The 15,670-nt window shown below is 34.6% G+C and overlaps 3 protein-coding genes across 4 annotated transcripts in view; all 3 read left to right on the top strand.

Annotated features, from left to right (window-relative positions):
• Positions 1-275: 275 nt before the first annotated feature.
• Positions 276-3,339, top strand: LOC140770950 (large ribosomal subunit protein eL24). Its single transcript, XM_073112289.1, has 5 exons — positions 276-355; positions 1,628-1,703; positions 1,885-1,986; positions 2,099-2,247; positions 2,997-3,339. Exons 1-5 carry the CDS (start codon positions 345-347, stop codon positions 3,148-3,150), a joined length of 492 nt encoding a protein of 163 aa, XP_072968390.1. The 5' UTR covers positions 276-344; the 3' UTR covers positions 3,151-3,339.
• A 3,477-nt stretch (positions 3,340-6,816) lies between these two features.
• On the top strand, positions 6,817-10,941 carry LOC140768236 (RHOMBOID-like protein 3). The gene is made up of 5 exons (XM_073108442.1): positions 6,817-7,311; positions 9,146-9,309; positions 9,851-10,014; positions 10,104-10,354; positions 10,591-10,941. The coding sequence occupies exons 1-5, from the start codon at positions 7,022-7,024 to the stop codon at positions 10,700-10,702; spliced, it is 981 nt and encodes a 326-aa protein (XP_072964543.1). The 5' UTR covers positions 6,817-7,021; the 3' UTR covers positions 10,703-10,941.
• Positions 10,942-13,452: 2,511 nt separating this feature from the next.
• Positions 13,453-15,670, top strand: part of LOC140774895 (protein HAPLESS 2) — a 33,335-nt gene continuing 31,117 nt past the window's right edge. For both annotated transcript variants that reach the window (XM_073118080.1, XM_073118086.1), the window contains exons 1-2: positions 13,453-13,683; positions 13,815-13,958. In XM_073118080.1, the coding sequence (XP_072974181.1) occupies positions 13,474-13,683; positions 13,815-13,958 (354 nt within the window). In that variant the 5' untranslated portion in view covers positions 13,453-13,473. The remainder of the gene's footprint in view (positions 13,684-13,814; positions 13,959-15,670) is intronic.

Genomic DNA, 15,670 nt, shown 5'->3' with positions numbered 1-15,670 from the left:
TTTACATAAACTTATTTTAGATAATTATTATATTTTAACTTTTAATTAATAAAATATGAGTAAACTTATAGATGTAGATAATTTATATTTAAAATATTATGCATAAAGTTATTTTTAAAAAACATAAATATTTATATAATAAAATGTAAGTTATAATAAAAGTAAATATATGGTGTTTTGGATAAATTTCCTTATTAAAAAATAAATCATCCGGATCGGGATTTAATTTCGCTGATCTGGTCAGAAGAAGGGTATTAATGTCATTTTATTCGAAACAAGTATTATTTATCAGGGTTCCTAATTCGTACTAGGGTTTCCAGGAGGGTGGTGAAACAGCGGCAGCGATGGTTCTCAAGTACTCTTTCTATATTTCTTTCTTCCTCTAATTAATTCTCATTCTAATATAAGTCTCGTGGATTGAAAGAATCTATTTTGTTTTGATTTTCCGTGGATTTTTAACGATATATGTCGATTTCTTTCGGGTCTGTTTGCTCTGCGTCTATGCGAATCCAAGAACCGTCCTGAAAGTTTACCCAGTAGAAATGTTTTAAGGGGTGAAGCGATATAATCTAATGTAACTAGTAGATGTCATTGTGGCAATTTGTTCCAGTTGAGATTGTTACAGTTTGTCCTATGTGAAGCTGGGTATCCGTGTGAGTGATCTGAGTATCGTGGAAGATGAGTGTGATCTTTACTTGGAGGACATATTAAATTAATAACTCAATATCTTTCCTTGTGAAATTGTTGCAGTTTGTCCTAGGTAAAGCTGGGTATTCGAGTAAGTAAATCCTTCCTATGGTGAATATATTAAGGTAGTAATTCGGATGAGTGTTATTCTCTCCATCCAAATAGGGTATTAGGTAAATTTTTAAACGTAGTTTAGTTAAGGATTCTTGTGCCATTACAGTTGGCAATACTAGTCGGTTTTAAGGGTGCGCCATAGTACGTGCTATTTTGACACATTTACGCACTACCAGGCCATATGAGTTGTGCTCTTCCTAATCAAAATCTCATATTGAATCGTGCTATGCAGTGTGGCCTAATTTGGTCAACTATGTTCTAGATATTTCATGGTGAAAAATCTAATATAATTATAAGGGCAACATTGTTTATAAGGCTTTTGCCAATGCGGGGTATGGGGAGGGCAAGATGCTGGCACAACTCGGCAGCCATGGCCCCATAGCTTGAGAGGCTATGTCCATGTCTAGAACCTAAATAACTTGGATGCAAGGAGGCAAGTGTTCCTGTCACACTAATATATGATCCTAGGTTTGATGTTTTGATGCACCATGTATGGTTAAGGGTCATATCTATATACATTATACTTTTTCATAATAAATAAGTTGCTATTTTAGAAAGAGAAATGCATATTACATGTATTTGATTATAGAATGTCCTTTAAGAAGTTTATTGTTGCAGCATATTACATAGATATCTTTTTCCGCCTATTCCCGCCTTTAATTAAAGGATAATAAGAAGGGTAGATTAATGTAGGACGAGTTGCGAACAAGGAGGTTTTGAATTGTCTAGTTTATTCTTGAAGACTGTTAAGGACCTTAGGATTTTTTTTAGGGCTCTATGTGATAGGAAATACTGACATATCTTTTGATTTCTTATCACTCTGCAGGACTGAACTTTGCCGCTTCAGTGGTGCTAAGATATACCCTGGAAAGGGTATCAGATTTGTGCGTGCAGATTCTCAGGTAAATTAGATTTTTGTGACAGTAGGCACTTTTCTTGTAAATGGCCCTAGCGTAAGTTTGTATTCTATAACTTATCTTTCCTTGTTTTGCATCTGATGAAGTGATATATTGTTGTAAGCTTGTTAGCTTCAAAGGAAATTAGCTCTGGCTGTTTGTAATGCATATTTTCTGTTCGTTGTAGGTCTTCCTATTTGCCAATTCAAAATGCAAGAGGTACTTCCATAACAGACTCAAACCTGCAAAGCTTACATGGACTGCCATGTACAGGAAGCAGCATAAAAAGGTAATTCTCCCTCCCTTTTACTATCTATTTTGAACTTAGTTAATGCATCATACCAAATGCTTCAATCTGTTGATTTTGTCTCTTACATACTTATTTTTGGATCTAATTCCAGGATATTCATGCTGAGGCTGTCAAAAAGAGGCGTCGAACCACCAAAAAACCTTATTCTAGGTCGATAGTTGGCGCTACTTTGGAGGTGATTCAAAAGAAAAGAACTGAGAAGGCAGAAGTTCGGGATGCTGCTAGAGAAGCTGCTCTTCGGTATGTTTTTGAAAAAATTCCAAGGGCATTTTGCATGTAATATACTTCTCAAAAGCCTTATTTGAATATATACCCTTTTTAGCAATCATATTTGCTTGCCTGTATACTGCATAGAAACCTTGAAAGTTGAAACTGTTACATGCTACTTTATTGGACAACTTGGACTTAAAATTTGAACTATTTAACAATGAAAGGCAGAAATGCCCTTGACTGAAAGTTATACATGCAAAATAAATTAAGGTATTTTGTCTAGATAATTTGTATTTTGATTTTTAGTTTTGAAGATATTCATCCACAGGAGAACTTTGGCGGTATTCATGCAAAAACCAAAGGTTTTTATGGGGTATGCATGCAAATACCAAATGTAGGGGGAGGGGGGCATACATGCAAGTAAGGGACTTTTGAGGGGACACATGCAATGAACCCAAAATTCAACCCTTGTTTTGGTTTTATTTACTTCACCTCAAGCAAAGAACATTGATATCACATTAAGCAAAGCACATTCACTAGACTACCTTGGGGGCTGGTGATTACCCAGAAGATGTTCGTTAGGCTTATTACCTGATCTAGCATGTTGGCAGGTGCATTGCTTGCATGATTGTGAGGTTGGATCCCAGCCCATTACATTATTGTTTGTATTTTGTTGTGTTTCAACAACCCATTTGTAGTTTGTATATTCCCGCTAGAAGGAAAACTGCATTTTTTATCCTCAGAGTTATTCATAAGAAACAAAATTTCTATTTTTCCAGTGAAATTAAAGAGAGAATCAAGAAAACCAAGGACGAGAAGAAGGCAAAGAAGGCAGAAATTATGGCAAAGACACAAAAGACTCAGGCGAAGGGCATGCCCAAGGGGGCAGCACCAAAAGGCCCTAAATTGGGAGGTGGCGGAGGAAAACGTTAGTTCCTAATGTTTGCAGGAGCAGTAATAGGAAATGCGGAGCACAAGTTTTTCAATTAATTCAGCTTTAAGTTAGTTTGATACCTATTTCCTTGGTTGTAACGCAGACTTGAAATTTAACATTAATTTGACAAGTAATCTGTTTGGCTTTTGTTGTACTTGGAAAGGATTATTTTGATGATCTTTGAGGTATTGAAGTTTTTAGATAGTTAAATTTTGGTTTGTCTTTGAGCATACACTGTTAGATCCTCCACAGTAACTTGTGGGAAGGCAAATCCCTGGTCTCCAGTGTGAGTCAGTACTGCTGTAATTTTGGCTCAAATAGTTTATTCTGTTCTTTTTTGTGCCTGAAACAATTGATGGTTTTCAGTTAGTGGTGGTTTTATGATAGTATCAATTGTATTCATTTTCTCTTTGGGAATTGCTCCTGAATGTTTATATAAATTCTCTGCCTTAATTTCTCAGAAATCATATATTGCAGGCATAGCAGCAAAATGTGTGGATAAAAACCAAATACTTGATTGCACATTTTATTTACTTCCCTTTTTTTTTAATCAATTACTAGAGTAGCTGATTAGTGATTTACTAGTTTAAGTTTTTCCCTTGCATGGAATAGTTTAGTTTTAGCTTAATCAAAACTTGGTGGAGGGAGTTTCTTCTTTTACTAGAAATGAGTTGATCAAAGCTGGGGATGTAGGAGTACAGGGTGCAGATGGAAATTTACCATGTTTCCCAGGAGAATTATCTTAAAAGAGAGGTAGATAGGGTTCAAAATGGGTTGAATCCGATCCAGTTCTATTTCTTTTGAGTTATTTTTCTATCTTAGTATTGGAATTCGTATTGATATCCTGATAATCTAAGCTTATACATATATAAGTTAAACAAAATAGTATCCTAATTAATATTTGTATATCCATATAATTTGAAAAATTATAAAAATAGTGACAATAAATCTATTTACGTACTTCTAAACAAATACGAGATATACTTCTAATTTATTTTTATCAAAATAGATTACTTCTCAAATTTATTACTAAATATAATCTAATTTATTATAGTTCTAATAAAAACGTCGAACTAATCAGTGTTTCATCTTTAAGTAAATGCACTAATCCTATAATACTAATTAGTTCAGCATTTTATGCATATAAGTTTTTTAAAATTAATCTTTCAATAATTAAGAAAAAAATTACCTAATAATAAATATGCTGAACTAATTAATATTGATTAGTTTAGTATTTTTATTAGGACTACAATAAATTAGACTTTATTTGATAATAAATTTTAAGAGATAATTTGTTAAAATATATATATATATATATAGTTTGGTCAAAAACACTTTAATCCCAATTCCCAACCAACCAAATAATGCACTCATCTCATCTTTCGCTCTCATGTGGAAAATTATTATGACATCTGATCACGGATGCCTATGACCATTGACCAATAGTTCGGTGTAAGGTTTGGATTTGGGTGTGGCAGTTAGGATCCGACATTTCACTCTTGAAAAGACATTAATTATTTAACCAAATCTCACAAATATTTACGTACAAAGAACTAAAAATAAATAATATCATACAACTAACTATCATTATAATCATTCCTTCCATCGGCCTCTTATCATTCTTTCATTAAAAAAAAAAGCGATCCTCGCTTACCGTAGAATTAATTATTTATTAATTGATTTAACGAAGATTTAATAGTTAAAATTCTCGAAAGTATAATACAAATATAATTATTTTTCAAATATATTAACTTGCACATTATTTTTTTATAATTATATTATTTTAATATTTTATTTTATGAAAGACGTATATATTCTTAACTGCAAGTAATGTATATATCAGAATAAATGTATTGATGTCTTTTTATAATTAGCTCAATGAAAGTTTAATTAAATATTATCTCTTTAATTTTTTTTATTTACATATATCTGTGATTACTTTAAGATTATTTTAAATTAAAGTTAAGAAGAGATAAAAATAGAGAAGCATATTTAAATTAAAGTCCATCTCCGAATGATCAAATTTAAATTATTTAGTATTAAATAATATCTTATATAATTAAGGCATAATCATATCTAAGAGAGATATCTTAACTGAAGAAAAGAATGTATAATCCGGAAGTTAGGCACATATAATTAAATCTTTTTAACAAATATGCCTGCCGACCTCCTGTTTTTTTTTTTTACATAATGTGGTTTTGGAACCGGTACTTAGTATGAAAACTGGTTATTATAGTCGTTAGATTAAGATTATAATTTTTAAAGGAGTATTGAAGTATTTGCCTTAAAAAATATTTTAATTATTTGATAAAAGTATCCACTTATTTTACTAATTTTAATATCATATCAAGTATAATCAGGACACTAGTAAACTAGTTTATAATCAAATACGATAAATTCCTAACCGAATTAAGCTACCTTATTGAAGTTTTTTTTTAAACAAAGGATAGCTAACTAGGTTTAGGAGATAAACTACATCTAAATATCTTAACTAGAATGCAATAAAGATCAAAATTACCTTGTACCAGATCATTACTTATTCACTTGGGTTTTGTTTAATTGGTGCATAGCAAATAGTAATTCATAAAACTAAACAATATTGTGGAGAAATTATTTGGTGGTTGATGGTTTGGTGGCTTGATTCCATTCAGTTGATGGCTCGACAATGTGGTTAGCTTGGAAGAACAGCTTGGCAATGCAATAGCTTAGAACATGTCTTGGTGGTGTTTGATTCGAAACAATTATTCGGTGATGCATATGACTTGAAACCTAAACTAGACATCTAGAAAAAGCTCGGTGAGACCTAAAGTGCCTCTGTATCTAAGAATGATTGGCCCTTTGTCCAGCCCATTCTAGCCTTTGAGCTCATGAATGATAAAAAAAAAAGTTATTCATAAACTATCATACTCTACATATAAACTCTATCTAATTTTAAAATTATGCACGCACAAAACACTACCGTAAAACAAAGAAGATAAGATCTATATTTTATAGATATTTTAAAAAGTTAATTAACACTTTGGTGCTCTCAAATTGATTAAAAAAATCTAATAAATAACTAACGTAATAGACATTTCAAATATTTTTTTATAATATAAGTGCAACTATTTTTATTCTAATTGAATTTAATAAGGTTATTGGAGCATTGACGTAAGCTTACCAGTAGAAAAAAAGTCAAATAGCTTGTAGTCAACTTACTAATCTATCTACGGACTTCACCAAAGAAAAAGAAAAGATAAAACGAACGTGATTAGTAGTAACTAAAGCGTGTATTCGATGGAAGCAGATCATCTGCGTTTCCAACTGCAGGAGGAATTCCACAGTCGATACTTGAAATCCAATCACAAGTAGCCAAGTTTCCAACTGTAGAAAAAACCCTACACCTCGTGGCTGCAGACGATCCTCTATTTACCAGAACCACTCGTCGCCACGACAGCACGACACCAACCGCCTGTGCACGGCTCTCTCGCTAACGACTCCACCAGAAGAACCATTTTCCCCAGAAATTTATAGATAACACCTCGTGTTTTGTAGTTATTATGTCGTAGATATTTACCTCCTTAACATACATTAATTTTAGAATAGAAAAAACTAATAAATGCAAAGTGCAGGGTGTTATTTATATATTTATCTTTATTCTGTATTCTTCAACAAACATCTCTCCTCTGTGCGAACAACTCCATCAACTAAGCAACGAGCTACTACTATATACTCTCTTTCTCTCTCTCATCATTCCTTTCACCGAACCGGCCGTCCTCCTTGTAAGCCAAGCAAATCCAACCTATAACCCATTCACCCAATTGCCCCATATATAGTTGTAACCAGAGGAAGACGCAACAACCATTGTGGGAGAGGCGAAGAGCGGCGGGGATGGCGAGCGTCGATGCCGAGACGGGCGGCGTTGGTGGGAAGGGAAGAGGCGGCAGAGTGGGGGGAGGCGGCGCGTATTACGAGGCGGAGGAGTTGGAGGAGAGGAGGTGGAGGTCTTGGTTGGTGCCGGTGATCGTGGTGGCGAGCGTGGCGGTGTTTGTGGTGGAGATGTATGTCAACAATTGCCCCGACCACTTCAATTCGGCTGGGTCGTGCGTTGCCAGGTTCCTTCATCGCTTCTCGTTCCAGCCCCTTCGCGAGAATCCGCTCCTTGGTCCTTCGGCATCCACGTATGTTATGCTTTGCTGTGACCCATTTCGTGATCATGTCTTTTTTAGTTGTTTTGCTCCTTTTGTGTCGAATTGAATGAAATTTGTCATTAAGTTCGCACTTTTATCGCATTAGAAGCATGATTCTGCAATCCCCCCGAATCGTAGTAGTTTTCGTATTCTTCTTATCGGTTGGAGATTTTAGATTTGGAACAAGTTTGGTTACTCGTTTGTTTTTGTAGGGGAAAAAGGTAAAAGTTTTACTTTGAGGAGGGGAATAAGAGAAAAGTGATAAGGGCGATTTCCTTTTCTCCTCTTCCCTGCTCACACTTTCTCTCTGGCTTTTTCTTTTTTCTTCTCTTTTGTTCTTTCTGTTTAATGTTGGTAGGTGTTAGTTTTATGAATTATTCATTTTTATGTAATATTTTTTTTGGTCGGTGTGATTAAAGTGATACAGGCATTTGGCTCCCGGTGCTAGCGTTATATTTGGTAGTGTTAGACTTCCATTTTGTTCGCCTCCTTGGATCCTGTTGGTAGTTGTTCTGCAAGTTTGATGGAGACTTAGTGTTAGGAAATTAAGTTCATCTTGGGTAATAACTGGATCTCTGAAGTTTTGATAGGAATTGCCTGATTTAGGATTAATAGCACTCTTGGATATATTGGGCAAGCTTCTAACTGGAAGATAATCTAGAAGATTTATATGAAACTACATTTGTTGTGGAAAATTTCTGCTAATGAGAGATTGTTGATTGTATGCGAAATCTTATAGATGTTCATCACAATATTGTCCGTCCGTTTGAGTTTGCTAGCAGCCGGCAGTTCAATCTGTTTTTCCTCTTGCAGCTAAGTCTTGTTGTTTGTTGTTTTTTAAGGTTAAGCATGGGGGCAAAGGAAGGGTTCATAGGAAATGAAAGTTCTTAGTACTTCTATCTCGGAAGTTTTCATGGGAATAACCTGGTTTAAGGAGCCATAGCTCCACTAGATACTGGACTAAATTATTTTGGAATTGTAGTATTGCATGACTTGCTAGAATTTTGCTTTCTTAATCTGCTATGGTTTATGTCATGAGACTTATCATATTTTGAGGGGTTGCATCTGTACCAAGACATATTTAAGTTGGACTTATTTTGTCTATTATTTGGGGAGTACTAGTTGGGCACAATTATGAACATTTCTTAGTCAAAGTAGAAATGAGATAGTAATCATCTTTCCTACTATAAGTTTTTGTACAAAAAAGAAAAGGTATTCCCATCCAGACAAAAGGGAAGGTATGAGATGGTTAATCATCTTTCCTACCAATAACTTTTTGCGTAAAAAAGAAAAAGTATTTCAATTCAGACAAATGGAAGGTGAGGTGGGGACTGCAAGGAGGCTGATCTGCTGCTGTATTGGTTCTCATGTTGGTTGAATGACTCTTGACCTACCTGGGCAAGACATACCTCAGCACATCCTGTTTTCCTTGTACCAAGATCAAAGATTAGCAAATAGTCCTTATTACAATATTTCCCAGGACTAATTTTGAAGGAACCTTCCTTCTTCATTGGACTAACAAATTTATAGACTGACATAACAAATTCATATGTTTCTTTTTTTTTTTCATGTTTTCGTTACATCTGATAATTACTTGTTTCCTTGTAATGAAATTCTTGCTTCTGAGTGAATGAGGTGATGGGACACTTGCTTTCTGTACCAATTTTCCATATTCTGCTGTGGGCTTAATGTTTGGTATTCTTCATATTCTGTTGTGGGCCTATTCTTTGGCATTTATTTATGGGGATGGCAAGAGAGTTGTTGCAATTGAACTTAGGTCCCATTGATGGGTTTAATTATCTTTATTTTCTCTTTCCTTTTGCAGATTAGAAAAGATGGGAGCTCTTGAGTGGAACAAAGTAGTCAATCAGCACCAAGGATGGAGGCTTATTACCTGTATTTGGCTCCACGTAGGTGTTATCCACTTGCTGGTGAATATGCTAAGCCTAATTTTCATTGGAATCCGCCTTGAACAGCAATTTGGGTTTGGTAAGCTTTGTTTTTAGCCTCGTTGAAGTTAATCTAACAATGGATACCCGAATTGTCCAATTTTCTTTTCTGTTAATTTGCTAAAGAAATGCTTAATTGTTCTTAATTGATGTATCATCAGAGGATGCTTTTGACTCTCATACAAGAAACCCAAAAATCTTGCCACAATGAAGAACCTGATTTGCTATAATAAATGCCTGAAGATCAAGTATATTATTGAGTACCTTCCATGCAGATTTATCTGAACAATTAATCTCCCCATCTACTCAAGTTTCTGTCATCAGCTATTATTTGCAAGAAATAAGTTTCTTAATTATCAGATTTATTTTAGATCATCATTTTATGTTCAAATTTTTCCCTGAGCTAATTTTATCTGAAGATGTATATGTGAATGGTTTATGTCTAATCAACGCAGATGTTTTAGACCACCTAAGTTACATTCCCCTTGAATTTATTTGTTGTCGTCTGATTAACAGTATTCATGTATGGTTCTTGCGACCTAGTTTTATGTAGACTCACCATCTTTTCTCTTGCCAAGCAGTGCGTATTGGGCTCATATATCTGCTCTCAGGGTTTGGTGGCAGTGTCCTGTCATCTCTCCTCTTAAGAAATAGCGTTTCTGTTGGCGCTTCTGGTGCTTTATTTGGGCTACTGGGATCCATGCTCTCAGAACTTATTACAAACTGGTCAATCTATTCCAACAGGGTGAGGAGAAGCTGTTCCTGTTCTTTGCTTAGGTTTGATTCCTATCTGTTTGTAGATCTGTCACTTATCACATTGGTTCGCTTTTGCAGGCTGCAGCTCTGTTATCTATTTTGTTCATCATTGCGATCAACTTGGCCATCGGAATACTTCCACATGTTGATAATTTTGCCCATATAGGAGGATTTGCAACAGGTTTTCTTCTGGGCTTTGTGTTGTTGGCGAGGCCCCAGTTTGGTTGGATGGGACGCCACGACCTCACCCCTTCTAGTCAAGTGAGATCCAAGTATAAGGCATACCAATATATTTTCTGGGTTGTTGCACTTCTGCTGCTAATAGCTGGGTAAAGTTTCCTATCGATATAAATAGCTTCTATAACATGCTCATACTCTATTCACATCCTAAATTTGTGCAAATTGAATGTGTTGTCACAACATCATTTTATTGTTTATACCATGGTTTTGTTGAATTCTTCTCGTCGTACATTTGATGCTTCCATCAGATGCAGTCCTCTCCATTCCCTTTGTTGGTTTGCCATGAAAAAAAAGGAAAACTAAGCAATTTCTCTTCCGTGTGCAGCTTCACGGTTGCTTTAGTCATGCTTTTCAAAGGCAAAAATGGGAATGATCATTGCCATTGGTGCCACTATCTTAACTGTGTACCTACATCAAGTTGGAGCTGTGACACTTGAAGCAGTTGTGTTTTCGGAAAGAAGAGGTTGGCTCACGGGGAAATACATTTACGACCATCGTCCTTTATGTTTCTTGCTATACATATATGTGTTTGTACATATCTAAGTAGCAGGTTAGACTTGTGCTTGTTTACTAGTGTTACTCAGAAGAGATGTATTGCCTGGTGTGTGTGTGTGTGTGTCCTTTGACGAACTTCTTTCTGCCGATCATTTACCATTTGATTTCTTTTCGTTGAGCAGCATTGTTTCATGTTTCGTTGCATTATCTATCCTTTTCAACACGGTGAAATCCAACTTATCAAGGATTGTCTTGCCCGGTACCGGTACATAATTATGCATGTTTGTTGTTAGTGAACATGATAAATTGACAGGAGATTTTGAGACAAGTGTGTCATAGCTAAATTCTTGTGGATTTTTTTGAGAATCTATCATCTGTTTGGTATATCAAGACCTGTGTCTGAACTCTATTAGCTCTATGTCCATCTCTTGCCAAAGGACATTGTAAAATTTACTTCCACAGCCCAGTGATTAAAGTTCTTGCTCGCTAGACCCCAGATGAATTACTCCCTGTGAACTAGATCAATAATTCATATTAGAATCTACTGGGTGACAAAAGCCCACACCTCGTTATCCCTTGGGCCTTGTTCCCTCGTAGACTAAGGCTAATTTTATAAGAAGTATTTTAATTTTTAATTCAAGAAGAGAGATAATATTAATATAAGCTATTCTATATTGAGTAATAATTATACTTAATGTGGCATAAAGTTAATATTAAAGTAATAAATAATAGTGAAATTTTACTAGGAATTGGTAAAGAAAATATATTTAAGTAAATGTAAAGCAATAGTAGTAATTATGTATCGTTTAATTTAGGGAAAATATAGTAATTTTAAGCTATTATTAAATTAATTTTTAAAAGTTGTATTGGAATAAAATGAGAGAAAATAACGAATTAGTATGCCAGAGCAAGTTAAGTTGCTGTTTAGTTATTACACCACTTATTTTATAAGAATATTCATACTCCACAAGTAAATCGGAGCTTGTGACGTTAATGTAGATGATTATTAAGTAGTGCCTCCAATTGATCTTAGACAAAATATAATCTCCTCTACTCAATAAAGTTTCTAGGGTCTATTTTTTTTGTAAATGAGATCTCTATAAGTTATTGCCAATCACAATAGCTTCATCCTGCTTATATAGGTGTAGAAACCTTCTTCCAATAAGACTTGGGCCTAATAAAAATAGCTTCATAATTCATTGACCCAAAATCTCATGCAAATCTTTTTAATTCAAACTTTCAAACTTTTACATAAACAGTTCCAAAACTTTCTTTAATACATCAGGCATTTGAACTACTCAATTAGGCATTAGAATGCTTATCGCAACCTCTTGTGCTGTTCTAATGTGATACAATAAGTAACTTAGAACTTATGATCGTTCGAACGCATTCGAACGAGTAACATTGTTACTTTATAAAAAATTCATCATGTAGACGTTCAAATCGGAATCAAATGGTTTTTTTAATTTCTTGTTTAAACGCTCTTGTGGCCGTTGGAACGCTCCTTCTGATTGCAATGCAAAATGCCTGTCAATCGCTTATGATTACTTAATCCCAAACTTCATTTTGTTCATGAAATTGCTAGTTACCGATGAAACTATACTAATGACTATAGGAAATATGAGGATTAGCGCATATTTAATTTTTTTTAATGTTTAATATGTAAAACAATGTTGTTATAGTTCCTCTAATTTTACTCTCAATAATTGCAGACCTATTATAACTCTTATGTTGCAAGACAAAACTATACATGTAAAAATTGGTATAATTGATATAAAGTTTATTGATTGTAATACATAGAAAGATAGTGTTAATTAAGTTGTACTTGTAGTTATAACTCTACCAAATAAGATATCCTAATAATGAATAATATTAAAAATGACATGGTTAAGTTAAAATCTAACCAAACCACCCGTCGTAAATTGTACTTTTTCTAAATAAGTTTGAGCGGCCGTCTATTTCGATTAAAAATGTTTGGAAGAAGGCTATATCTCAAATTATTTTAACTGAAATAAATTACCCTTCAAACTTATACAAAAAAGAGTCAATATCAATATAAGATCAACATTTTGCGTTCAGATAGAAATGCCAATGAGTTCAGTTTTAACGAAATAAAATCCTAATCTTATCAACAATTTATATAAATATAACACTAATCTAATTAGCGATTTATTTAGAATGTTTTAGATGAAACACTAATAGATTCTGCTAAGTTGATCTGATCAATATTTCATAATTAAGAAGAAAAAGTTTAACTTATTATTATTTTATTTTTTAAAATAAAATATTGATAAATTTAGTATTTTATTAACATTTTACAGTAAAATGGAAATTTATTTTGAGATAATTTTTTTCCACCATCTGAATTATCATCATTTTTTACCAATAATTTCTATTTTTTTACATAATAACCCTCTAAATTTTTATTTTTACTATATAATGACCCCTTAATGGAAGGAGTCATTATACCAAAAAAAGTTTAAGGAAAAATTAGAAAAATAATAATAGTTTGGAGGGCGAAAAAAAGAGATTATTATTATTATTATTATTATTATTATTATTAATTTAAAAAGAGGGCTACTTCAACGCAACTCGCATGCGGTTAGCATCCATCGCGACCTTTCCAGAACCTCTTCTCTTCTTTCGAAACAAGAGAACGCGCGCGGGGCAGTTACTCTCTCCTCTCCTCCTTCCAATTCCAAAAAGAGCGCAAATGGCATCAAGCGGCCGCTGTCGTCCTCCTTCCCTAACCTCTCAAATGCCTCCTCTCTTCCTCCTCATATTCTTCTCTCTCCTCTCCCTCGCCACCGCCGTCGAGATCCTCTCCAAGTCCCGTCTCGAGCGGTGCACCAAGGTCTCCGAATCCGACAAGCTCAACTGCGACAAGAAGGTCGTCATCAACATGGCCGTGCCGAGCGGATCCGTAATCTCCTCCCTCCTCCTTTATCTTACCCTAATCTTGATCCTTGAGAAATTACCACTCCCATTCGATGATCAAGAAGTCTAATAGATAATTTTTTTTCCCCTCTTTTCTTTTGGTAAATGAAATGGTAGAGTGGAGGAGAGGCTTCGATTGTAGCGGAATTGGTGGAGGTGGAGGAGAACGACACCCAGAAGATGCAGACGATACGATCGCCGCCGGTCATCACGATCAACAAGTCGGCGGCTTATGCACTGTACGAGTTGACGTACATAAGGGTATAGAAATCCTTTTTACTAGTCGTTGCTTCTTTCTCTAGATTATGTCTTGATCTGTTTTTTTTTAAGTAGCTCTTTTTGAATCCTCCAAATAGAAACAATTTAGAAGTATGAAATAAAACAGTTTGTAGTAGAAGAAAGCTCTATAAAGCTGAGAAAGAAGAAGAAATTTGAGCACGAGGGGTATTAGATACTGATTGCTATACTTTGGTAGGCTTATTGAATGCTCTGGAGATCCCACCGGGCACTAGTGGGATCCTTTCTGTATTTAGTTGTATTTGTCTGATTAGTTATCTGTTCAGTTATATAAAGCATGCTGTTAAATCTTGCTTTATGTTTAAGGTCATTACTCTGTAACTTTGATGAAGTGGCTGGCAAATGAGTTGCTGCCAGAGAATATATGTACAAGATATGCACAGGAGAATAAGGTCAGGGTAGAACTGGATCCGATTTGACTCCTCAATGGTTAAGAGTTTATTTGATCTAAAAGTAGAGATATCTGAAGAACAACACCTTGACTAGATGTTCAATCTGGTAATAGGATATTCTTTAGGAAATAAGATTGTACATGGTTATCAGGATTGGAAGACAGATTTTATGATGACAGATGAGGGAAAAAGAAAGAGAAAAACTAACAAAACCTATATTATCTAACTTTAGAGGCATTTAGTTGGACAAGAAAATCAGCAAGATGCTAAACAGCAAGAATATTTTTGGTAAAGGTTTCATGATTTTTGTGAGACAGAGAAACCTACATCAGGAAGGTAAAATTCTATAAAGTAAGAAGATGGACCTGTTCTATGACATATCCCACACTCACAAGGGACAACTTGACTTGCTCCTTGTCCTGCCTAGGTGGGGTATGGAGGAGGCAGGAAGAAAGTATCCAATGATGATGGATGGTGGCATGATAGTTCCAGAGTGAGAAGATGACCTTCTTCTACGACATATGCTATCTGCATAAGGGAGATTTTCATGATGGGAATCTAAGAATAGAGGGAGGTCAAAAGAGGGAATTGGTTCAGAGAGATGATTGCGAGTTGCCATAACCCAGATGCTGGCATTGTGCTATTATGATGCTAATCAGAATCTGGTTAGAAATTGAGTACTCATCTAAATCTTATATGGGTGTTTATATTGGTTTAAGATCCAAGATATTAACAAACCCCACATGAGATTTTAACTTCTCAAGAATCATATTCCATTTTATCTAGGATGTGGTTATAACTTATAACTTTCTTTCTCACATTATTGTCCGTACTGAAGGTATATTTCAGGCCTCTGATTTGCTTCCACTTCATTTAAAACTAGTAGGTAAATAGTAGAAAGAACAAAACAACAGAAACATAAAGAAAAAGAGGAAATAGGAGAGTAGTGGTACAACAACCTTAAATGGAGGAAATTATTAGCAGTGTTAATGGTTGATGAAGCAGTAGTGTGGAACTTGATAATGCATGAAATGTCCTAAAAGCTTTAGCTGCTATAGAAGGGGAATTTAATCCTTTATACTTTAAAGCTCTTGACATTTCTAGGCTTGAGACGTTTTGATAAGCTTAAGATAAGAAGTGCTTTTGACTTAAATGAGTGGAGTTCTTTTCAATTATTTTATTTAATTCATAAGTAGCTTTTTAGTGGGCTACAAAGCACGGATACGAATACGGCATAGATACTCCAATAAATAAATAATATATTTCCAATCTGTTGTCAACCAA

This window comes from Typha angustifolia, chromosome 2 (genome assembly GCF_048772165.1).
Source record: "Typha angustifolia cultivar Huaian chromosome 2, ASM4877216v1, whole genome shotgun sequence".
NCBI lineage: Eukaryota > Viridiplantae > Streptophyta > Magnoliopsida > Poales > Typhaceae > Typha > Typha angustifolia.
This window is presented reverse-complemented; position numbering and strand designations above follow the sequence as displayed.

Coding starts and splice junctions, on each gene's coding strand:
- LOC140770950 (XM_073112289.1), top strand. Junction 1,704..1,884: donor TTGTGCGTGCAGATTCTCAG/GTAAATTAGATT, acceptor TGTTCGTTGTAG/GTCTTCCTATTTGCCAATTC. Junction 2,248..2,996: donor GCTAGAGAAGCTGCTCTTCG/GTATGTTTTTGA, acceptor CTATTTTTCCAG/TGAAATTAAAGAGAGAATCA.
- LOC140768236 (XM_073108442.1), top strand. CDS start 7,022: ATGGCGAGCGTCGATGCCGAGACGGGCGGCGTTGGTGGGAAGGGAAGA. Junction 10,015..10,103: donor GGTCAATCTATTCCAACAGG/GTGAGGAGAAGC, acceptor TCGCTTTTGCAG/GCTGCAGCTCTGTTATCTAT. Junction 10,355..10,590: donor CTTCTGCTGCTAATAGCTGG/GTAAAGTTTCCT, acceptor TTCCGTGTGCAG/CTTCACGGTTGCTTTAGTCA.